The sequence below is a fragment of the Numida meleagris genome, chromosome Z (genome assembly GCF_002078875.1).
Source record: "Numida meleagris isolate 19003 breed g44 Domestic line chromosome Z, NumMel1.0, whole genome shotgun sequence".
NCBI lineage: Eukaryota > Metazoa > Chordata > Aves > Galliformes > Numididae > Numida > Numida meleagris.
In genome coordinates this window covers 70157950-70183453 of record NC_034438.1, presented here as the reverse complement: position 1 = coordinate 70183453, position 25504 = coordinate 70157950, and the positions used below count along the sequence as shown (strand labels likewise).

General features: G+C 41.9%; 1 protein-coding gene across 2 annotated transcripts in view; it reads left to right on the top strand.

Annotated features, from left to right (window-relative positions):
• Positions 1–25504, top strand: part of TDRD7 (tudor domain containing 7) — a 38401-nt gene that overhangs the window by 9066 nt on the left and 3831 nt on the right. For both annotated transcript variants that reach the window (XM_021380802.1, XM_021380803.1), the window contains exons 4-14: positions 194–407; positions 4047–4132; positions 5313–5530; positions 15408–15988; positions 18974–19160; positions 19678–19789; positions 20551–20753; positions 20890–21024; positions 22703–22786; positions 22917–23051; positions 23937–24047. In XM_021380802.1, the coding sequence (XP_021236477.1) occupies positions 194–407; positions 4047–4132; positions 5313–5530; positions 15408–15988; positions 18974–19160; positions 19678–19789; positions 20551–20753; positions 20890–21024; positions 22703–22786; positions 22917–23051; positions 23937–24047 (2066 nt within the window). The remainder of the gene's footprint in view (positions 1–193; positions 408–4046; positions 4133–5312; positions 5531–15407; positions 15989–18973; positions 19161–19677; positions 19790–20550; positions 20754–20889; positions 21025–22702; positions 22787–22916; positions 23052–23936; positions 24048–25504) is intronic.

Sequence of the window (25504 nt, the reverse complement as noted above, 5' to 3'; positions counted from 1 at the left end):
TGCTGATGAGCTGAAGAAATCCAGCTCTAACATCCAGCTTTGGACAACTGTCCCAAAGTTGTCAAGTTCAGGAGCTCTGGTTCTACTTGCACTGCAGTGCAACCTGTTTGTATGTCTTAACCGTTGCCTGTAAGGAAAGCTTGCGTGGGGCAGAGGAGGGCATTACTGATGGCAACGTCTGGAAACTCTTTAGGAAAGCCCGAAGGAACTTTGCGGCAACCCAGGTCACTGAGCACGCTGGAAGAAGGTGGCAAGAAGCCCATCCCTCGTGTGCCGAGAGGCAGAGGTGCACCATGCAGCGCAGCAAATCCCTCAATGGAGAGTGCCTGGTCTGCCCCACCTGCAGCCACTGGGCGTGGGTTGCCCAGAGAGATCCCCATGCAGAGGCATGTCACACTGGTCAACAGGTCAGTGCGTGCAATGGGCGATGCAGGGACATGGGACAGTGCTTGGATGCTCCTGTGTCCAAGGATTTTCTGGGCTGTGGGGATGTGGGAAGCGGAGAGGGTTTGTGTGCAGGGGATGCTGACGCAGAGTGCTGATGGTTGTTTCTCTGCAGCAGGCTTCTCTTTGCCCTCTGCCTACCTCAGCCCTTGCAGCGTTAGCATTTCTGTGCTTTTTGTGGTGCACGTGAAGCGAGCAGCTGCCCGGATGTGTTGGGCCAAGCTGGGATGAAGCTGGAGGTGCCGTTCTGCTGGGTTAGCACTCTGTCGCTTTTCAGCTCTTGTGTGTGAGCATCTCTAATCCAGGCGGCTTATGGAGCTGCTGGGCCATCATTTTTCTTTGTGGGGTGTTTACCACTGCCCTGGACTGTCAGCTGACGTTGCAGGGCAAGTGTGTGTTGCCACTCAGGGTGTCTGCACTCAGCCTCAGCCACACTGTACTCTAATGCCCTGTGGTGTGCAGGGCCGTTGCCATAAGCTGAGCACTGGCTAAGTGCAGCTGCCATGGGCTGCTTGCAGGCCCGAGGCTATGTTTAGTGTGGCACAGAGCAGTGCCCTCATACCACCCTGGTGCCCTGGGAAGGGAATGCAGGCCTGTTGCTGTGGGGCAAGTGTACATGACAGGAGCACCTGACCTCAGAGTGGTGGTGTGGTGTTCTGCTGTGAGATTTTTGTGACCACAGCTTCAGGGGCTTGCTGCTGCTTGGTCATGGGTGAAGGGGAACTGACTGTTTCTCCTTCCCACTCTGTCATGCCTAGATGATGTGGGAGAGATGCTAAAGGTAGCTATGATTCTGGCAGGTTGTTTCCTGCTGCCATCCTGGGCCACCTTGCAGGTGCTGTTGTGGGCTATATATAACAGCAATTAGTAATCAATCTAAAGTCCATGCCACTGTGCTGCTGTGGACCTGCAAGCCCACGGAATGAGAAGGACTTCACTTGTAAATCATACTGTAGGAGTCGTTGAAGTTGGAAAACAATGACACCAATGAAAACAGATGGAGGTGCTCGGTGTCCCCCTTGCCTCAATCAGCAGGCAGTGTTTGCTGATGGCTGCCAACCAGTCCCACTCCTGGGATTGGTCTTTGGCCCTTGGACAGTGCGGAGTAGGACGGCGTGGGCCTTGCCAAGGTAAGGGGCTTAGGCATGGAAAAGCATGCATTCCCTCCTTTCTGAAGAAATTTGCGTTGAAATGTGCCTCTGAAGAGGCCTGCCTTACAGCTATGCATGGGCACTTGGCAGGACAGCATGTCTGATCAGTGTGTTGGGCCGTGCTGCTGTCTTCTCTTATTGATAGCATGGCTGGGAGGCCTCTTGCTGGGAGCACTTTTCAACAACTAGAGTGCATGAGGCCTTGCAAGCGGTTGAATTTTCTGTATCTGCATGCTGGGAAGTAGCATGTTGGCCTTGTGACTGTCTAGCTCAGTGCCAGGCAGGCTTGGTTCTGGGCTGTTCTGCACCTCTCTGTGCAAAGAACTGAATCCTTGCTGCAGTACTGCAAGGTATCCCTGCACTCGGGTCATCCACGTCACCTGAAGTGCAGCAGTGGTGTGATACTGGGACTAGAACACAACAACTGGTTTATGTTGTGAGGCAGCAGTATCATGAAATTCTCTCTTACCCATGTGACTAGTTCATGGGACTGTTTTCTCAGTTATCTGTCTAGTTTGGACTTGTCATTGCTGGTAAATAAATGTATGGAGAGGTGGTTGAAGGAGGGAGGGATCCTGGCTTTCTTTTAGGGCCTACATGGCCCAGCACAGACACCTTCGAAGGAGAGACTGCTGCCAGTTTATGTGAGGGTGTGGGCTATGCCACACAGAAGGACATCCCCTGCCTTTTTGTTCTTATGTTGCAGACAATATTGAAGAGACTCTTCAGATAAGAAGAGCTGTGTATCAATGTCTGTCACGGTTTGATGTGGGCGACCTTTGCCTTTGTACTTCTAAGTCTCATCCCACTTTTGTTTCACAAATGCGCTCGTCCTTGATCTGCTGCTCAGTACTGCTGGTCTGTCCTCTTCTGCTATGGAAAGTGCTGCACCTGACAATGGCTGTCCTGACTGCTAACACTGTAGGACTTGTCCCTGAACAGAAGTACTATTTTTGGTTAAAGTGACATCCTATACCTGATGGAGGAGCAGGTGTGTCATTTCGTGAGGACAGGAAAAAAAGCAAAGGGCACCTGATTTTGTTAGATCTTGAAGAGGCAATATTGGTGGTGGGTGGGTGTTTGGGTTAGATGATCTTAGTGGTCTTTTCCAGCCTTAATGATTGTTCTATTAGAAAAGTGTGAATGTGGGAGATCTTTTTCTGCTTTGTGATTCTGCTCTGATTAAAGGTCAGCTTGAGGACACATAAGACTACCTTAATAATATCATCATCACAGAATCATAGAATCATGATAATAATAACTGTTATTAAAAATATCCTAGCCTGTTAATAATCCTAGCCTATTAATAATAATAGACCTATTAATAATAATAGGCTAGCCTATCCTAGCCTATTAATAATATGTTAGCCTTGACTTGCTGTTGCTATTGTTACTAACTTCAGCGTAGTACTTGATACCTGTACGATCTTCAGAGATCCCCGGTGACACTCGGAAAGTCTCCTTCGATGTTTCTGTGTCCGGTGATTTCCTCCAGGGTCATCTGTGGACCCCAGAGGTGGCCATTGTCCTCATGTGCCCCCTGGGAAGCGTCTGTCTGCAGGGCCTGCTTAGTGCATACGCAGTGGATGCTCTAGCCTGAAGCTTCCGGGGATTTGCAGCAATTGGCCGTGCTTCTGTGGAGGGCTGTTTTGGTGCATTTGCTGCTATGATTACTCCACTGCAGTTCTTCCTTGCATATATGCCTTTGGAAGGTGCTTGGTCTTGGTCTTTGAACTCTTTTCTGCAACTCTTGCTCCTTCTTGCTTGCAGTGTAAGTGATGCAGGACGTGCTGTTGTGACCTCTCTGCTGTCAGGAGCTCATGCTGGATGTGCTCCCAGTATAAGCTGCTACTGGCGGGGCAGGCTCAGGGGAACACCTGTAGGCATGACATTTGTATCCTTTCGAGAGCACTTCAGTGGGAGAGTTGTTGAGCAGTGTAGCAGCAACATTCATGGAAAGACTTTGAGTTCCTGTGTATTTTTAAGTGAGTTCCTGACTTCGGAAGCCTAAGGCTTTCAGGAGACATGGCAACTGAGAAGGTGGGCACGTTCATGTTCAACAGCAAGACTGAGACGCTGGCCAAAAGAAAGACTAAATCGTGAGGCTGAATATATCAAACGTTATGACTGAGCTTAATTGACCTGTTAACAACAGATAATTAAAAAGAGATCATTAATTGTGATCTGTTTTTGTGAACGTCTTCCTACTGAGTGTTTTGTTCCTCTCAGTGATCAGCATAGTTAAGTGACACTAGAAACCACCTGCTGATTTGCCTTGCTGTTGTTAACCAAGGTGCCTTCCTTGTCAGGACAGCAGGAGTTTGCTCTTATGTAGAGAACCAGTTAGAAGTTTGTGGAATACATACTATTTCACATATATGTCTTATAAGCAAATAGAATGCTCTTCAGAGCCAAGAAAATGATGTAAAGCAATTTTCTTTTCAATTTTAGGTCTGAGAAGAGACCAACTGTCTCACCGCGGTTTCAAAAGGAGCTGCACGTTCACCTGTCCAGAAGGTCTTCTGTTGATTCAAATGGTAAGTTTCCCATTAAGATGTGTTTTTTTTTGTTAACATTGCTGGCATTAGAATGGTTGTATTCCTAAGAAAAGCCTGTCTTGCTGCTTGTTTTGAAGATAGATTTGGGTAAAATACCAAGTTTCTTGAGCAAACCTTTCACTTTGATTTCGTGGTGCTGGGAAAATAGATGCGCTTATTTGTCTGCCTTTTTGTTTCTGTCTTCTAGGAAAATCTTTGCGTAGTAAATGTCAAAGCCAGTCACTTAGTATGAATGAGTAGCTTGGGAACTGGAGGAGTATGCTTAGCTTCACTGCCAGGATATGGATATAATAGCAAAGGGTGAAATCCTGGCTTTTGGGAGTAAACGGTGACATGAAGGCCAGCACACTATCCTAGCTGTTCAGAGCAAGTCCTTCTGCCTGCATGAATCCCTGCAGTTGTGTTGTAGGTCGGCTTGCCAAATGATGATTGCTTTCTTTGAGACTTGCCAGGTTGATTTGTGAAGCTACAGGTCTGGTAGCAAGTGCTCCCCTCCACAAGAGAAGAGGAGCAGAGAATGAGGGAGCAGGAAAGCTAGCGATGTGAGCCTCCAACTGGAGGTAACGACTCTCCTTCTCCAGTAGATGGTGCACGAAACCACACAAAGTAGCTGGACATCGACAGAATCACAGAATTGTAGGGGCTGGAAGGGACCTCCAGAGATCATCGTGTCGAGGCTATGTACTGGATTCAGACTTTGACTTAGGAAGTATCTTCAACTAAAAAGTGACTCTTTGGTCTCTTTTGTACATATCTTAATTTAGATGAATATACTTAGGAATTTTGTTTTATCTTTGTTGTGTACTTGGAAAAAACCATCCTGTGTCTGTCCTGGGAGACAGCCTCGTTGCTGCTGAGAGGCTGCACTATTGCCAAAGATTCTGCGTCCTCTTCCAGGATCCTTTCTGAAAAAGGTTTAATACCTGCCTATGAAAAGAACTACAGTGGTTGAAAATTGTACTTCAGCTGTGTCTGAGTGTGTGAAGCTTCCGTGTGTCTTTCCAATGGAAAGTGACTTGAAACAGTTATGGAGGAGAGTAGTGCTTCAGAGTTGATGTTACACTGGCAACTCCTGTGATTAATTTTTAAGTGGGTAGGTAAACATCTGTCTCTACTGATAAGATTATGTTTACTTGAAGGCTCTATTTTCGTTTAACAGATAACTTGAATGCATCTGGTGTGGAGACACATACTGTTGCCTCTGGCCGTTCTGTTCCTAATGTCAATGAAATTCAAAACCGCATTAAGGAGATTTTGAGCAAGTACAAAAATGGTGTTTGGATGTCGAAGATAGCACAAGTTTATGAGGAAACCTACAGGGAGGAGCTTAGCACAACCGTGCTCCGTCAGCTTGAGCACTGGCCACATGTGTGCACAGTAAGTATTGAATATCATTTTTGTGGAGGATGCCAGTACCCTTCAGATTTGAGTGCTTATATGCCAAATGTTATTTTTAATATGTAACAGTTGAAAAAAAGATTAACAATGCCTTTGAAACAACAGTCAAAAAATCACTGTTAGGAGCTGGTATCAGGCTGAGCCTCCGCTTAAAGGCTGTCTCACCACCAGCTTAAGATTCTTCAGTCACTGTGCTTTTGTCTTTTCCTCTGCACTGATGGTTCCATCTAGGGTGCAATGCTACTTTGCATCAAGGCTTTCTTTCTTGAAAAGCTTTACTTTTAGCAGGTCAGTCCTATCAGTAAATGCTTCCAACTTCAACATCAAACCAAGACGCCCAAAGGATATTAAAGTAATGAGAATCTCTTGTCTGCTTGAGGTGACTTTTCATTCTGTACTGTGAAGTATTTTATATTAAATGCAAAATTAAGGGTTCTGCTGATCCTGAATACTTGCTCTTCAGGAGCAGCAGTATTTGCATGCTATTAGAGCATGGTGTTCTAACACACACATAAAATGCATTTGTCACAGCTTATTACAGAGATCAGTAACTTGTTGTGAACAGCAGCGATCTGTTTTGATGGTTGATAACAGCGCCTGTGTTATTTGTAGAGCAGACTGTTCTGAGTTGCTTAATTCATGCAGCAAATTTTAGTCTTATCTTTTCTAAGATAACATTCCAGACAAAATGTTACTGTTCACACAGGATATTCTCTTTGTGTGTGCTTTCCGTTTGCTTGCTATCTGCTGAGTTTATCTGTTGTTTTCTCTAGCAAGCAGATACATTCGTTTTAATGTAAGTAAGCAGTCATTAAGTCTGTGGAAACGTTCTAATACAGCAACCTCAGTACAACAGCAGTCTTAACTATCAAGTTGCCTTGGCACAGTCTTATTGTAGAAGATGGTTAATGAACCTGTGGACTCTGCCTCAGTGTAGTTGACTTATGTAAAGTATACTTGTGGCTCTGTTATGGAGAAGTTTGAACAAGGGCCTTACTTGAAGGCTGCTGCAAATCTGTTAAAGCAGTGTTTATTGCAGGTTCAAACAAGTAGTCTGCAGGCATAGAGCAATGTAGATCCTCTGAAATGACACAGAGCGGTGTTGTTAAAGATGATGCCATGACTGATTTCTGAATTACTTCTGCCTCTTTTGATACTTTGCATTGGGAGCATCTGCTAGCATCACAACAGGAAAAATCCCTGGTGCTTCTGTCAGCACATTCTTAAAGAGACAGCACACATGCTCTTATTGTATACTGATCAGTAGTAGCTTAAGTTACAAACCATGAAGCAATGAACTTTGTAATGTGGTACCAGTGCCACCAAACTAAAGATTTGAGGTCTCTGCCCTGGACAGTGTCACTTCTTAGTAATTCACATCTCTGAATTTTTCTCTAGAAGGAAGTAATTTCATTTTTTTCCTATAATCATTATAGGAGTATAGGATTATAGGAATAATCATTTCTATCTTTAGGTTGCAATTAGGAGTAGTGAAAAAACATTTTGTCAAGTGAGCTGAAGTCTCCAGAAATCACTGTATGTTACAGGCTTTTTAATGGCCTTGCTTTCAGTCTTCTTTCAGTCAGGGGGACCAACAGCAGCAGATTGAGGTTGACTGTTCTCCATTGGTTTGTTACTTCCCCTCTTTAGGTTAGTTTGCTTGAGCATCTTGTTTGTAATATCACATTTTGCACAACTAAACAGAAAAGTACAAAGTATTTGTTTGCTGGCTATCACTTACAGATTGTAGCCAAGCTTTAATGAGCAATTGGGCTGAGACTAAATACGCTGGTCATCCTTAGCAAAGTCTTTGCTGACCAGGCAGGCCTCCATCAGGAAGAGAAAGGCCTGTTTCAACAGCTCTGTTAGACAGATCCTCAGTGTTGCTGAACTGTCTGCTCCCATGAGTGCAAAACCTCATCTCTCCAGTGTCTGGAGATGGTGCTGGTCAGGTTCCAAAGGCTGTCTTGTCAGAGATGCATGATTGTAAATAAATAGGTAGAGGAAAAGGAAAATGGACTCACGGTTTTTTTGTTTGTTTGTTTTGAAGTAGTCATTACACGTTAAGTTTGTCATTGCAAACAGGAAGTAGAATTGTAGAATCGTGGAATGGTTTGGGTTGGAAGGGACCTAGTTCCAAGCCCCTGCTATAGGCAGGGACACCTCCCTCTAGACCAGGTTGCTCACAGCCCCATCCAGCCTGGCCTTGAATGCTTCCAGGGAGGAAGCATTCACAACCTCACTGGGCAACCTGTTCCAGTGTCTCACCACCCTCACAGTAAAGAATTTTCTTCCTAATACCTAATCTAAATCCACCTTCTTCCAGCTTAAATTGATTTCTGCTTGTCCTGTCACTACCTGCCCTTATAAAAAGCCCCTCCCCAGCTTTCCTGTAGGCCCCCTTCATATATTGGAAGGCTGCTATAAGGTCTCTTCTTCAGGCTGAGAGGCTTGACCTCTCTCAGCCTGTCCTCAGAGGGTAGGTGCTCCAGCCCTCTGATCATCTGTTTGGCTCTCCTCCGAACCCACTCTAACAGGTCCATGTCCTTGTTGTGTAGGGTGCCCCAGAACTGGACACAGTACCTCCAGGTGTTCTCTCATGAGAGCAGAGTAGAGGGGCAGAGTCACCTCCCTGAACCCACTAGTCACACTTCTCTTGATGCAGCCTTGGATACAGTTTGGCCTTCTGGGCTGCAGGCGCACGCTGGCAGCTCTTGTTGAGTCTTTCATCAACCAACACCACCAGATCTTTCTCCTCAGGGCTGCTCTCAAGCCATTCTCTGCCCAACCTGTATCTGTGCTTGGGATTGCTCTGACCCAGGTGCAGGACCTTGCACTTGACCTTGTTGAACTTCATGAGGTTGGCACGGGCCCACCTCTCAAAGCCTGTCCAGGTCCCTCTGGATGGCATCCCTTCCCTCTAGCGTGTCTCTGCACCACTCAGCTTGCTGTCACCTGCAAACTTGCTGAGGGTGCACTCGATCCCACTGTCCATGTCGCCTACAAAGATGTTAAATAGCACCAATCCCAGCACCAGTCCCTGAGGAACGCCACTCGTCACCAGTCTCCACTTGGACACTGAGCCATTGAACGCAGCTCTGTGAGTGCGACCATCCAGACAGTTCCTTATCCAGCAAGTGGTCCATTCATCAGATCCATTTTTCTCCAGTTTGGAGGCCAGGATGTCATGCGGGACAGTGCCAACCACTTTGCATAAGTCCAGGTAGACGACATCAGTTGCTCTTCTTTTATTCACTGACAATGTAACTCCATCAAGTAGATAGCATATGTTGCCTCGCTGGCAGGTAGGATACTTCTTTGAGTTTTGGCTTTTTTTTTAAAATATTCTTAATCCTTCAACACTTCATGAAAGTTGTGACTGTTCACAGAAAACGAAACTGTAAAGAGTCAGCTGGTAAGCAGTGCCAGAAACCAGAATAGAACTGCTTTTTTTTTTTCCTGAATCTCTGTTCCTGGTCAGCATCCTCTCTCTAAGTTAACCTGATCCCACTGCGTCTGGCTGATGATTTTTTTACTTTACAGTTCAGAATGAATTATGTGTTGTGTCAGAGAATAAGAGTATTGCCATACTAGCCAGTTGTATTCCTTGAGCAACTTTGCTTCTGTCAGGTTTTCAATCTCAAAGTAATTTTTACAGCACAGTTAAGCTGCAATGCAAAAATCATTCCAAACAGAGTAGTGAACTTGAGATAATAAAAAATCAGGTCTAATGACATGTCATACATAGTGTGTGCTTAAGAACTGGAAAGTACTTTGCAAATGGAGGAGACAGGTGTATTGGTAATGGCTGGTAGTATGCATGTATGTCTGAAAGCTTGTGCAGTTTACACTGGCCCTGTGAACTGTCTCCTGAAGATGTGCTCTCACATTACGATAGTTAACTTTCTCTTGCTGTGCTTATTGAAGAAACCTGCTCTGCGTGGCCCCTTACTTGAGCAGGACTAGATGACCTCCAGATGTCCCTCCCGGACTCAACCATTCTGGGACTGAGTTACTTTATCAAAATCACTGTGATGGTTCTGATCAGTGTATTTTAGAGCAGTCTTTGAGGACCTGTGTTATAGCAAGAATAGTGGAGCCAGATTTTCCTGTTTGCCACAAAATTATGTTGTTCAACTAGCCTCCGATGCGCGTTTCATTACCCTGCCTTGCAAAATAAATAACAGAAGGTAGCTGCATATGCCAACTGTGAATGGAATCTTTGGGGAAAGAAAAGTCACTGAAAGATGCTTTCTGACTAGAAATTCATTTCAAAGTGTTTTCTCCATTTCCTTGCTGGAAGGTATTTTCACGTTCTAGGGAGGCTGCTAGTGTACCTGATTTTTTTTGTCATCAGTGTGCACAGTGATTAAGCAAGACTCATGTCATTCTGATTCTTTTTACTGTGTGTGTACGTATATGTGCAGTGGTTTAGCTGCACATTGTCAAGCACGCTTTCACAGAGCCTTTGTCCTAGCAACACATGTAACAGTTTTTCTTCATCCCTCTGTATGTGTATATGAAAAAGAAGGGACTCCATTTTTCTTTTCCATTCTACTTGTTTTACTCTGTTGCAATGTCAGTATTTCATGAGGGAATGTTTTTAATTTTGTTTTATTATTTTGGACTCCAGACTTTCATTTTTGAGAGCTCCCTCTGTAACTTGGGCCTCGTACAAACACATTCTGATTCTGTGTCGCATGATTCACACTCTGTTGTTGCTGATAATATTCTGACAGCTGTTGATGCTCTCTTGTAATCGCTCTAATTGAGAAGTAACAGCGGGCATGGTGTGCTTGCAGAGGGGACCTGCTAGCCATATTAATGGGGGAGAACTTGCTGGTGTATCTCTAAACTCTTCTGGATATCAAGTTGAGATATTGGTGGTGAAGGAAAAAGTGGCTGATTTGAATTTGCTCTCATTAACCTTTTGGCTTGTTATAATGGATGCCAAGCACTGCAGAAGCTTTTGGATATGGCTGGAGGAATCTGTTGCTTCTTGAATGTTACCTTCTGTGCAAGAAATCATTGACTAATGCTATCCACCTCAGCTAAATTAGATTGAATTAAGGTGAAACATCTTACTGAAATAGAGACATTTTCCTGCCTATAAATTATTATCTCAGTCGGCATCCATGCTGTCTACAAAACAGAGCTAGAGAGCCTCAGAGCTATTGTTGGAGTTAAGAGGCTTAAGTGTCTCTAAGGATCTTCTCTTTTTAGTCTGCTGCCAGACTTTAGCCTGTAAGTTTTAATAGTCATGTCAGGTATCATTTATTCACCTCTGTGGAACACTAGCTAAGCAGAGCTAGCCAAGACACAATGTGTAAAGGTAGACCTGTGCTTCCAGCTTCATTCAGGATGATCTGCAGTACGTTGCAACACAGCTTTCTTGAATACATTGTTGTCACGAGGTTTTGATAGTGGGGGGCTGCAGGCAGGGGTGCCCTCTATAAGCAGAGCCCAGCACTGCCCAGTGTCAGAGCTGAGCATCTCCAGCTGCTCTAGAAGGGACCTGCCACTGACAGAGCTGGGCCATGAGCAGTGCTGGGTGTGCTCCAGAGAGCAGACTGAGGAAAGGGGAAACTGCTGCACGGTGGCAGCTGGAGGAGAGGGTGACCGTGCTGGAGTGGTGCTTGGGGAGCTGCAGCCCCTGGGAAGCCCATGTGGGATCAGCTGGGGAAGGGTGGCATCCATGGGAATGACCCACGTGAAGCAGGGGCAGAGGGTGACCATGGAGGAGCTGGAGAGACAAAGCGTTGTGGGCTGAGTCTCCCTATCCTGAGTCTGTTTTCCCCATAATGGCAATTGTTGAGCAATCTCCCTATGCTTATTTCTACCCTTGATCCCATTTCCATTGTATTTTCCCCCTCTGTCACTTTGAAGAAGAAGAGTGAGAGCTGTGTGGAGGAGTTCAGCTGTCCATCGCTGTGAAACCACCACTCAAAGAGGTGACAAGTAAAGCTTTTGCTCAAACTAAGGAAGAGAAAGCAAAGGGGAGAGAACATGGAGCTACGCTTTTCTTGGTGGTGCACAGTGATAGGACAAGGAGCAGAAAAGCTGCAGCTCAGAACATTCACAGGAGTTTGGAAGAGCCCTTTTTTCAGGAATGTAAGCCTGGTGAAGCTTTGGGTTCCCTACCTTCCAAGAGCTTCACAGCTAAAATCCATGAGGCTTTGGGTGACCAGAGCTGGTGGGCTATGCTTTGAGCAAGCAGTTGAATTGTATGGCCACTAGAGGTCCCTTCTGGTTTAAATTTCTGTTCTCAATTGCTGCAGGTCTTGTGGGTTTTGCAAGCTCTACTTTACACTGGACTCATTGTTACTTTTCAGCAGTGATAGTGCTTATCTGTGTAGATATATTCCCTTCTGGAGTAACTTTTTGTGGAGGAAAAAACTCGATCTGTGCGTGAATAAAATGCTGTGCTTCTTGAAGGGATTCTGTAATTGCTAAGAGAGTTTAAAGTAATTTGAAAATACTAATCCACTGCCTGCAGTCCTTTCTAATTTAATTTCATTAGTTTTGTTTTTTTTTTTAAAAAAAAAAGGACCCGTATGCTTTTCAGAGGCTCCTCTTAATGTGAGATTCCACTTAGACATTGCTATATTGCATCTTCAGGTCTTAACCTGTCTTGTTTCGTATGGGGATGAGTGTCTTTACCATACCTATTTCCCCATAATAAAGAGCAAAGGTTAGACCTAAGATTTTATTTTTAAATAGATTGTACTTAAAATCTGAACTTTCTTCTCCTTTGATGTTTCTATGATTCCTTGGTCAGATTCCAGGAACCTTCCAGATCATGGTATTCTATTCATTTTATTGTTTTCCTCACTATAAAACCAACAGTAATAGTCAGATAAGCATCTTCTGGAGTTTACCCTCTAATTTAAACTGGGAATAGCAATTTAACTTGCAGCAATACATCATAAGCACTGAATCCTTTGATTGTCCTATTCAGTTTTTGAGGCACATCTTTTGATGCCTGGACCTTCTCTCTCTCAGAAGATGCCACTTCAGCTTAAAATGCAGTGATGTAAATTTTTTTAAATAAAAAAAAAAAGTCATTTTTAATTCCAGAGCAGAGGACAGGCTCCTCAGTGTTACGGTGCTCTAGAATAGGCAAGTTAAGTTCTTTTCTCTTGCAGGGCTGATGATCCCATGAAGTTTAGCATGGGGCCTGGAGAAAAGGAAGTATTTAGTTACAGTAAAGCTACTTTTAGTTAAAGTATTTAGAGAAGGGAAAGTAGAAGTGCTTTGTTAGTTTTCCAAAACATAAAGGGGTTATATAGAAAGAATGAAATCACATGCGGAATGAAAGGGCAAGAATCAACCAACACAGATTGCTATGAGGAAAAGTCTGTTTGTCTGTGGTGCACAATTCCTTAGCATGTGGATCCTGCAGCTCTGCATTAGGTTCTCTTGGGAGTTGATGGTCTCTGTCTTTGGAAATTTTCTGAGTTTCATTGAGCAAGGACAGGAACAATTTGATTTGTGTTTGGTGTCACCCCAGTTTTAAGCAGGTTGGACTACAGACCTCCAAAATTCCCTAGTACAATTTTTTTTACATTATCAGAAAATGATGAATGTATAGGTTCTTCCTGATGTGAATTGGTTACACCTCTTTTGTCGTTCTTGTTGTATGTCTGTGCATATTTTGTAATTTTTTTTATCAAGCTAAATAGCAGAGATGCTTATGAACTTGATCCAAGTTCCACATATATGTTGAAGTCCTTGATATAATTTTTCTATATTCCTATCTTATAGCAGATACATACTGTTCAGTATATGGCTATCTGTAGGACACTGCCTTTCCTCTCCATCCAATTAAGAGCAATCTTGCATATCTCCTTGGCTTAGTGAGCCTACCTGGAAAGATTCAGGCCCAAAAGTTTGTGGATTCAGCATGAATTCCTGAAGCTGAGGATTCATGGACATCTTTATCTGCCTTCTTGTGTCGTCTTCACGCTGAGGCTCTTTCAGGAAGTATTACCACTTCAGTTGTCACTGATAAAGAAGGATAAAGACATGCTGTCCTGAGTGCACAAGACTTCTAAAGCATTTACAGTGTAATGGTTAACTTTTTTTTGTGGGTGAAAACTTCAGCCAGTTTTAGATATAATCTGTGCTTGTATGTAAAAGATAACCCATCAGGCAGCTGTGCACCACAAGCCATTCATTCACCCTTTGCAGTGTGGTGGTTCAGGGGACAGAATTGGGGTGGGAAAAGAATACAATTCTTGGGTTGAGATAAGAGCAGTTAATAGGAAAGAAAGGTTGGGGGGTGAGGAAGGGAGAGGGAAAAAATACACTAAGAAATTAATACATAGTGCAGTTGTTCACCACCGGCTGACTTAAGCCCAGTGAGTCCCTGAGCAATGGTGGCTTCACTCCAGCCAACTCACCCTAGTATTTATTGCTGATATGGAATCCCCATTTGCTCTGCTTGGGTCAGCTGCCCTGGTTCTGTCCCCTCCCAGCTCCTTGTGCACCCCCAGCGCTGCTGCTGGCAGGGCAGCATGAAAAGCAGTGAAGTCTTCAACTTGGTGTAAGCACTGTTCTACAACAACTAAAACTCGCGTGTTATCAACATTATTTTTGTAATAAATCCAAAACACAGCATCGTATCAGCTACTGTGAAGAAAAATATCTCTATCCCAGCCTTAAGGAGTTTTGCTGACTCTCTGAACTCTGAGTGGCATGTGTCAATTTGATCACTGTGTGAAGAGCTGTGCATAGGAGAAAATACATGGTTCTTGACACAGTAATGGTCATCTTTCTCATTTTTTCAAGTGTATTGGAACTAAGTGTTCTTGTCCCTCTTGATAGAGACATACACAATTCTTGTTGTGTAAGTTAATACTTCTCAATCATCTTTTTATGCTCCCAGTTGCATGTTGCTAAGACAAAACAGCAGAGAGTGATTTTTGCAAGGCTTATAAAGTTCTGTTAGTGTGGATACCACAATTAAGGCAAATACCAGGCCTGAAGAGTAGAAGATAATCTAGCTGTTCAAGTTGTTTATTGTAGGAGTTACTTCTGTTTCAGGACCAACATGAAAACACTGATAGCTTTTATCACCTCATTTCTGCATGGGCATTCCTTCTAAGCCATGGTTAGGTTGATCTTGGTTGAAAATGTGTGGCTATTGTGTGTTTGTTTCTGCAGTTTCCAAACGTTGTTTACAAGGTTGTGGCTTAGACCATGTGAGATGCTCATTACTGAAATTGGCAAAGGGTGGAGGTGTGCACTTGTGAAACATCTGGGTCTGGAAGGAGGTTGAGGGCATGGTTTAAAATGGCTTTATCAAATTTAATATGAAACTTATTACAATCCAGAAATCTTCTCCTTAATTTCTTAATGCATTTAAAGAAAATGCTTTTCCCTGAGTACAATAGAAGATTGCTTTTACAATGCTACATGACAGTATCTGAAATATACAGTCAAATGTCCTTTCCCTTAGTGAACTGAAATGGAAACTTCTGTTTGTAATGTGCTTATCTGTGTGGAAGATATCAGGAAGGGAGGTTAATGTGCAAAAGACTTAACTTTGTGGAGTGTGCCATCATCTGCTCCTTCTTGAAAAAAGGAAAGCTACTTATTTGGAAGCTAGTCCTGACTGTAATGCTAGGTTTCATATTTCCTCTGTACTGTAGTAATACGTGTTTGATATTCCCCCCAAACTGTAGAAGGAAGCATTGCAAGAAATTATTTTGCAGTACTAATTGCCTCAAGCTCAGTTCCTTGCAGATGTCCACTTCAAAGTCTGTATAAAATCCGTGTTATATAAATGTAATTGACAAAATGCTCCAGATCTAAAGATGCAGCTAATTATTGACTCTACTTCTTGTTTTCCAAGGTGGAGAAAGTATGCACAGGTGATCAGACATACGGAATTCTTTATCCTACTAGAAGAATACCACCAATAGCGAAAAGCAATACAGAGCAAGAAAAGGCATCTCAGAATGTTACACCTTCAAAAGTGGACCCACTGTTAAAAACAAGCATGGAGACTGAGCCTGCTTCGTGTAATAGTGACTTCAAGCAAAATGTTGTTAATATCTTGGTGAAATATCCCAGTGGTCTTTGGGCTGATGCACTTCCCAAATTGTACCAAGACACTTACCAACGAAAATTTCCAGAAGGCATTCTAAATAATCTACAGTTGCTCTCAGATGTATGCGTAGTGGACTTTGTATCTAATGCCCCTCAAAAGGCCATCCTCTATGTTAAAACCCAAAGTTGCACTGATGAGAATCTGAATGTCACCGAGAAGGTCCAGATGCCTGATGGTGTGAAGGCCACAGCTGAACAACAGCATGAGGAATCCAAGGAGCAGTATCCAGAAAGCATATCTGTTCCTCCTCTGATTATACCATCAGAAGGACCCGTGTCCATCATGGTGATTGAAGTGAACAGCACTAACGAGCTTATGATTAGGCAAGTTCTTTTTTTTTTTTTTTTAGTCCATATAGTGTGCAGGTCTGCAGGACTTTGTTATGTATGCATGCTGAGAATTAAGTCTAAGAATATTTTGGATCTTTTTTTTGTATTGTGTTTAAATGGGAGCTTATTAAATTCTGGTGAGATGGTGGATTTTGTCATTAGCTTGACTGAGAGTCAAAGCAGATAGGACTTGCTGTAGCATTCAGATATTACTATAACACCTATTAAAGCATCTTTTTTTTTTTACTTTTATAACTGACTTGCTTGTAAGTAGGTATGAGATGGGTTTGTTCAGACTATACTGCAGTTTTCTCTTTTGGGGATGGAGGAGCTTCCATCAAACTACTAGACTTCTTGATTTGGTGGTGCAGCCTCAGAATGGTGTAAGAAGAGGACTGTAGTTTCCATGTCATTTTTATTTAAGGAAAAGCTATGATAAGCTTTCTGAACTTCATTATCAGGATAAAAAACTTAAGTTCTAAGAAAATTTAAAAAAAAAAAAAAAGAAACAGTTAAACTTTTTCTGGGGGTTAAGGAATTCTGAAACTTATTTCACATTCAACTCCATATTAAACAGGCTGATTTGTCACTTCAGAACATGAATTGCTTAGCCATCAAGTAATACAGTATATTGGTAGCTCTGTCTTTTCCCATGAGTTTCTACAGTTTCAGCTTTCACTAGATGGATCCTAGCCAGGACCTTGGAGCGTAGCTGAACTAAGCATGAACGTGTGTGATTTACTTACAGATCCTCTTGCTACTCATCTACCATTCTTTTCCTTGTTACTGGCTGTAAACAGCACAGTAGCCTTAAGGCTGAAATGTAGTTATCCTTCCTCTCCAGCTGTCATTAATGTATTGGCATACTCAGCACTGAACTTTCTTCGTGTCAGTGTAGTTCGCAGAAGTAACAGAACCATAAAGACTGATGATTTTTTGAAAAGCCCTGTACTTGAGACTTAAGTTAGAAGTTCTTGCTTGAGAATGCTGCCATCTTTGTTTCAGCTGCTAGCCTAGTTCCTGTATTGTGCTTCATCTCTGCTTTTCGTGTCTAACTGAGTGTTCTCCAGATTGTATTGTTTTGGGGTCTTCCCGTGACCTTTTGAAAGTTCTGCTTCAGAACACTGAATCTTGCAGCCTTCCTGTTGTCTCCATTTTTTTTGGCCCAGGTGAGGGAAAGGAACTGGGTTCAGGCCAGGAGGTATTAGTTCTGTCTATTTCCAGAATGAGGAGTGTAATAAATCTCTGGTTACAGCTGCACCCTGGCTCTGGATGATTGCCTCAATGGTTTTGTTGAATGAGCGTGGCTGTAGGGGATAAAATGGAGTACTGCGGGTCCCATGGGTTGAGCGGTGACACTGATGGGCTGATACTGCTTGTGTTAAACTTCCTCTAAAGCAGCAGTTCCCAAATTTTGTACCAGAGTTTACGTACAATATTAAATATTAAAATGTCTGAACTTGTTGGCTTTGTGTGGGTAGTAGCTGCTAGTGATCAGTGGCTCCTGGGCCTCACTGCAGGACTGAGTGCTGGGAGATCTGCATACTTCATGGGCCAGGTCATTTAACTTCAGGACAGAATTAGACTTCAAGGGAAAAAGATTTTTGCCGTGGCAAGAAAAATCAATAGCTTTTCTTTTATGTTTTTGAACAGAAAATTTCATAGTTTGTTTCACTGTGGAAACGTACACCCTCAGTTCCTTCCACAGTGAAGGACCAGGCTTGCCTTGCTACGTTAATAGTCCCAGTTCAGACTAAGAGTGATGCTGAATGCAGACTTGTCTGGCCACCTGTGTGTAGCACTCTTCTCTAGAGGTTGTTTTCCAAAATTATTTTCTAAAAATTATGAAAAAATATTTTTTCAGTTGGCTTTTAACAGCCGATATCGTCGTCAGCAGGATGCTTGCCTGCTGTGGGAATGTAGCAAGGCAGGAAGTTCTGTAAATTCATAAACTTTCTGTTAGGATGCTCCTTCTGTCAGCTAAATATCCTGGTGAAACCAATGCCTAGAAGTAAACTTTTGAGTATTGTTTACCTGCTTACGTTGCCTGTCTCCATGTCTGCTATTAAGAAAATGTTTACACTGAAGTGAAATGGATGACAGTCTGAAAAGTAGCATATAATTGGAGAAGAAGATAGCAGGAAATCCTCATTTTTCCTGGAGCACAATCACACTTAGCGATGTCATAGTACAGTACCTGCCCTGCTCCTGGGCATAAGGACCTTTAGAATAAGCCCAGCTTCTGCTAGCACGATGCCCTGAACTGTGTGGTAGAAGTGGCTGCAGTAATCATTCTGTGAACGTATTTTGATGTGGATAAAATAGCAGTTGCTATACAAATGCAGAGATAAGCTCTCCTTCTGTCTGCTGTATTCTGACCTGCTTCTGAAGTATTCAGAATATTATTAAGGAAGATTCATGTGGCAGACTGCTTCAGAGTGAACCGTCAGGTCAGCAGCCTGATCCTGGAATTGTTCTGAAGGCCAAGGGTAAACAGCGTGGGGCTTGACAGGGGTCTGTAAAGCTATTCTAGGTGCCTTGTGTTTTCTTAAACCATAGTGAAAATGTTTAAGATGATACTTGCTAGTGACAGAGTTACTCAGGTGCTACTACAGTTCTTTTGTACTTCATCCCAGATAATCTGCTGTTACGATCAAATTCATCTGTGTGGTTAAAATGATCATGTAAGATCTCTTTCTAAAGAGGTAGTTAAGCGTGTTAGATTCTGTACTGCTGGACAACATTTAACTATGAACAGTAATACCCTATTTTGTCAGCTGGTACTTTCCTATAGCCCTGTTAATTGAAAAAGAGTTTGGATACCGATGCATTTAGAATATGTTTGTATTTATATCCATAATGTATTTATATATGCATTTAGAGGTTCTTAGGTTTTTATTCAGCTTTTTGACATTTCATCCTAACTCCTTTGTTTTTTTTTTTTGTTTGTTTGGTGCTTTTATACTGAAATAATTGTAGATATGTGGGCAAAGATTATTCTAATGCCCAGGAGCAAATGGAAGATAACATGAAAGCATACTATAGGCAGAATGCCACGTTGTCACAAATTAGTTCTCCAAGCGTTGGGCAAGTTGTTGCTGTACACACTGAAGAAGAAGCCTGGCTCCGTGCTCGGATCATTTCTGTGGAGGACAAAAGATTAAAGGCAAGTGATTCTTTGTTTTGACACTTCTAGTAAGACTTGAAACAGTTGTGTTTTCCAGATGTGAGGAAAATTCCCAAGCATTCTGCATTACTAACATTCTTTGCTTTCCCAACCTGAATGACTTCTGTTCTCGATTAAATGAGAACTTAAAGACATTTTTCAGTTACATGATTGTCAAAATTAAATGGTCTTCTGGAAGTTAAAATTACCACCTTTGTTCATGCAGTGTGAGGCAATGTGCTGAGTCCTTCCAGCACTGCTGCTATGAATGAATAGATTCTGTTGAAGATGACAGTTTTACAGAAATGTTGAGAAGGCTTTCCTTGAAAACACTGAACATCCAGATAGGGAAATGAACACGAAATTCATAGTGTTACATAGCAATAACTCAGTGTAAAAATGATGTGCCTGTTTAGTGGATGCACAGAAAACATAGTAGCTGAGTACATTTTCCATAAACTCAAAAATACATATTTAAAAGCATAATAATCTTATTTATCTCTTTTTCCACTGTCAGGTGTACTACGTTGACCATGGCTTCAGTGAGGTTATTGAAAGCAGCAGCGCATACAAGCTCCACAAACAGTTCTGTTCACTTCCATTTCAAGTTGCAAAATGTAAACTGGCAGGTAAGAGAAAACCAACGTTGATTCTACAGCTTGCTGTTGCGTGACTTATGGATTGAAATGCATGGGAGTTTTGATCCTTGTGTGTAGTAACTCTGAATACTAGAAACCATCCAAAATAGCTAGATGCAGTCTAAGCAGATACAGGTAGGCAAAGAAGGATGTGAAGAAGAGTTTTATAAAGAAACCTTGATATCAGAAGACCCCAGTATCTCTCTAATGAGAGTGTTTCTGCACTTATCTTGGATGTATTACCTTTAGTATACACAAGCCTAAAGAAAACACCCACTGTTACATGAAATAGTGTACTAGCATACACAGATGTGACTGAATATGGTCTGTGATCTCATTTGTTTGTTTTAAAGTGATCCTTCTCCACTTAGCACGTGCAAACTTCCTTGACCCTGCTGGAAATTACCTAACTTCCTGAAAGTAGTGGGCATTTCTAACTTTTTAAGAACAATTTATTTTGTTCTCAATATATGACATTGATGAGAATAAGCCTTAGTATATTTTTTTACTTGGATGCATTTCTTTATTTTGTCTTCCCATTTGCCCTGATTCTTTGATTATTTCTGAAGAGAATCTTTTTTTTCCCCCTTGAAGATGGCTTTCTGCCTTAAGAAGGGAGACATTCAGTAGAATGGAAGTAAAGGTGCATTACAATGTTCCAGCTGCATCCTGATTCTTTGCAACAGGAATATTTCCAGCAGAGCCCGGGTTATTATGTATCCCTTCAATAAAAATTATGGTCTGTCTTGCAGGGTTGGAAGTTGTCTGTGATGATCCTCTTCTAGTAAAAGCTGTAGAATTGCAGACGTGCTGCAAAATATTTGCTGTGGAAATACTGGAAAGGAGTGATATTCCTCTCTTTGTTCTCTACGACACTTCTGGAGAAGATGATATCAACATCAATGCTACTTGTCTGAAGGCCTTGTATGACAAGTCTTTTGAACTCAACCTACAGGTACCATCTGCCTGCTTCCTGTTTAATTCATTAAAAATCATTGACCACAGGGATTTTAACGGGCAAAAAAAACCCAATACTCACAAATTTGCTAACTTTGTATGTATTCTTTTCACCTTTCTTGTTAAAATCTTAGGTAGATACGCTATATACGAATGTCAGAGTAACCAGTATTCTCTCAGATGGAAACCTGTATTGTCAACTGCCATCTGAAGGCTTGTCTAAGCTTTCTGAAGTCTTGCAGAAGATAGAAAACTATTTCCTTCAGAAGGTAGGTATGCAGTGAGGAGAGATGTCATGTCATGTGGCCTTTTTCCTGTGTGTCAATCTTTTTCTTTTACAGAAGTTCAAGTTTCTGAGGCATCTTCGTAGCCTGTTTAAAAAGGCTAAGAATTCTGTGCTGTTTTCTGGGATGCAGCTTTCACAGTGAGAGTGTCTTTTGATACTCTCTTTCAAATCCTGTCTCTACGGCTTCAGTAATATCTTCTAAGTTTCCTTGAATAGTTGGAGCAGTAACAAAAGTGGCTCATAATGGGAAGCTTCCTATAGAAGCTGCTTTCAATTGATACAAAATCTGTGGAGGATCTGCCATCCTTTTTTCCTGCAAGTCTTACTTACTTTATGGTGTTCAGGTGTATAAATGGGCCATGGCACACTTTGCAGTGTCAGTAAAAGGATTGTCCAAAATAGAACCAAGGTCTGTGCTTTTCAGCTTGACTTCAAAATTCATTGGCTTTAATCCCACATGCTGCTTATCTGTACCCTTAGCTTTTAAATGTGGGTAGTTTCCAACAGAACTGATATATCGGAGGTGTCTTCAAAATAATAAAATTGCTGTAAAGTAGACATGACAGAGAAGTCTGATATCCTACCTCCCCTTTACAGACATGCAGCAAACCTTAGTAGACTCAAGGGTTTATGCAAAAGTGAGGAAATCTTAAAAGAGAATCTAATTTGTTCAACATCCAACTGAAACCATAAAGTGCAGATCCTTGAAAAGTCAGACACTCCTAGAACCACTTGTAAACCAACCTTTTCAAAATGTTTTTAGGTGTATGCCTGTTGTGGAGCACACTCCATTTGGAAATACCTTATATTTAATACATTTCAGTTATCAGGAGTCAATTTCAAGCAAACTGAACAATGGAGGAAGCAGTATAAAGTATGCATTGAAAGGTTTAGCAACATAAAGGCGGGCAACTAGTCAGATTTTCTAGACAAAGCATACAGAGGCTTTCATTGCTGTAAAGGATAGAAGCAGTTTTGACACTCTGCATCTCATCTTGAGATCTTGATGACACTAAGATGTGTGTGGGTCTCCTATGGGGGTCTCTTCATGCTTTTTCATAGTGTAGCAATTGACTTGTTATGTTACTTGAGATCATCACAATGAGTATCAGCCCCATGAGGCTTTACTTGAGTAAATAGTTCAATCTGTTTTGTTAAATATCTTGACAAGTTATGTATATAAGTTAGGAACTTCGTCAGTTAGCTGTTACAGTTCCACAATAGAATAGCTTTTCAGAACATTAATGGTTGCTGATTTTTATATTCTGTGCTTCCAGATGCATTTTTGCTGGCACTTCATACAGTCATTATTGTTGGAAAAGACCACTAAGATCACCAAGCCCAACCATCAACCCATCCCCACCATGCCCACTAAGCCGTGTCCATAAGCACCCTTTCTCCACAATTCTTGAAAATCTCCAGGGACAGGAGCTCCACCACTTCCCTGGGCTATATACACCTCAGAATTAAAGCTTTGCTAACTGGGGAAGCTTAAAACAGCGTGATAGGAAATACTTGTGAGGCTAGAAAAAAGCTTTGTGCTTGAGATGAATTTGTTGCTTTTCAGAACTATTTGTTCTGTGAGTGGCTTTTGAAGCATCTACTTCAGTGCCAAGTAGTAATGGTTCTACGAATTTTAACGTTTGCTTTTGAATTTGCAGGAGACGTCTGAGTTTAATGTGTCACAACCTTTCTGTGGCAAAATCTGCTTGTTTCCTTGCAAAGGAAAATGGACGCGGGTAGAGGTAAGAAGTATTCAAAGAACAGCAAAAGTTTTTTCCGCACGGAAAAGACTTCTCGTACTGTTCACCTAAATCTATGTTCTTCCTTTCCTTGAATCTTCTCACATTATATCATCTTCCTATCTTATTTCAGATCACTATAATTCACAGCAGACGGGCCCTTGGTGTACGCTTCATGGATACTGGTAGAGTTGCATATGTAAAAGTATCAGACCTTAGAGAAATCCCATCACAGTTCCTGAGAGAAGTAATCGCAATCCCTCCTCAGGTATAAAGATGTGTTAAAGCTAACCTACCCTAGATTTCTTGGCAGTGCTTTAGTGCTGCTGCTTTTAGGTTTATGTAAGGAATTTTCTTTGTTTAATAGTGTTCAGCATCGGAGTGTATTTCGTTGTGCATCTTTGCCCCGAAATAAATCGTGATGTAGTCCTGTGTACTGACAGGATGCTCTGTTCATTCGTATGAGTAATGACACTGGTTTTGCATGTTTCTGTTTGTCATATGTGAGGGCTGCTCTAAAAGTAATACATCCAGTTTTATTATTTTTGCCCATGATGTCAGAGGGAAGTGTTGGTGGTACGGCAGTAGAGGTGGAACCTTCCCACCAGAATTCCATTCTGTGTTGTTGCCATGTGGCAGATGGCAGCAGAGGGGCAGCCTGACAGAATGGCATCTGGCATGGAAGTGTGGTTGGAGCAAAGGTGTGGAGCTGAATTCCTCCATGCAGAACAAGATGGCACCCATTGGCATTCATCTACGCTTGGTGAACATTTATGGAGACCAAACAGTGACCATGAGTGCAGTGAGGCAATGGGTGCTGCATTTCAGCAGTAGCAAGAGCGACTGTGTGTAACCTCTGCTGGTGAAGGTTGTTATGAGTGCAGCATGCAGGCTTTTGTTCACCACTGGCAAAAATGTATAGCTAAAGGTGGTGACTATGTTGAAAAATGGTGTTTTGTAGCTGAGAACTTACTCGAAAAAAATGGTGTTATTTTGCTCTTTGTGTCTCTTGGAGTTTCCATGGAAATAAACAGGAGGCATTACTTTTGGAGCAAGCTACGTATTATTAAACCTATGAGTATTAAGTAGTGCTCCGTAAATGGAGATGTGTGGACTGGTTTCCATGTTACTGTATGCTTAATTCTTTTCTTAGGCTATAAAGTGCTGCTTAGCGGATCTGCCTCCTGACACTGGCATGTGGACTCCTGAAGCTGTGCTGTGGCTGAGAGATAATGTAATGGATTATCCTGAATTTAGCATGCGGGTAAGTAGTCAGAATGCCTGTGTGACCTGAAATCCACAGCAAGAGCAACTCTGGAAACTTAAATGTTCATCAGAATTTATAGCTGTTATGAAGTCTAAAAGTCTGTGGCCAGCTCTTGGAATTATGGGCTGTATAAAGTCCTTTTCCTATGACATTCAGAATTAGAATACCTGGCTCGTTAGAAGTTTGTCTTTTTCTTCAGGAGAACGTAGCAGTTGTTTGCCTTTCTAACTTTCCTGTGCCAGTCCAGATATATGCAGTTAGTTATCTTACCAACTGATAAGAAACAGAGTTTTTGTTTCATCACATGAAAAGATGTATGTGTTCTGTCAATCTTAAATTATTTCTATGCCTCTTATGAGTGGATAGCATTTTCTTATTGGTCTTGGAAAGCAGCTTTAGTTTGTTTTTGTAATCCGCTGTGATTTAGTTAGTATATACTACTGTCTATTTATGGGTTTCTGTTATCTCTGAGATAACTTTTTTCCATTGGCAGTGTGTCCTATCCAGTTCAGTTAGCTGAAAACTGAAGGAAAAAAGGAAATCTTTTTCCTATCTAGACTCTAAACAGAGCTAATTTTCCTCCTAAAAATCTGAGTCCGTGTATTGTCAGAACAGTTCAAAAACATGTTTTGTAGCTTTCCTTTACGTTTTTTCTTCCTTTAACACAAGAGATCTTGCAATTAAAACATAGCTCACATAGGCTGGGACTTGCGACTGTTGCAGCTGGCTTCTCTAAATATCCTCTTTGAAAATAGTTTGAGTATGGTAATATTTTGTGCTTGTTTTAATAACAGAAAAGAGGTGTGTGCTTAAATTTTGGAAAGCTTTTATTCCTGTCTCCCATTTGCTGGCTGTAAGTAGCAATAACTGGTGTGGGTTAGTAGAGGAGGGCTGGGAAAATCGTCGGAAGAACCTGTGAAAAAATGCTACTGGCTTTCTCAAGTTACAATTTCAGTGCTTATTATCAATAATGGTAGCTGCTGTCAGTAATGTCTGTTGTTAAGTAGGACAATATTTTTATGCCAGTGCTTGAAAATTATACGTGTTCCAAACCTGGAAGCTTCTTTCCTCTTTGTTTTCATTCCGTGCTTAGTTTACTGGCTTTCATCTAGTAGGAGGACAGGAAGGGATTTCTGAAGGATTGAGTGTTAATAACATGACTTAGTTGTTTAGAACTCTGTGGACAATGGCTAATGTTTTCCAGAAAACTACAATCGTACACATTCATGTCAAACAATACCGAGATGGAACCTCTTGGCAGAACAAAACTCAGTTCAAGTCTTGTGCCTGCCTTACATTAGTGGGATAACCGTTTTTAGCAGCTGTGAGTGGCTTAATATCCATGAATTTCATTGACATATTTGCGAGAACCTTGAAAGTACTTCTGTGCATATAGAATGCAATGAACCGTTTCTATTTTCTGTAAAAAAAAAAAAAAAAAAGGCATTAGTCTT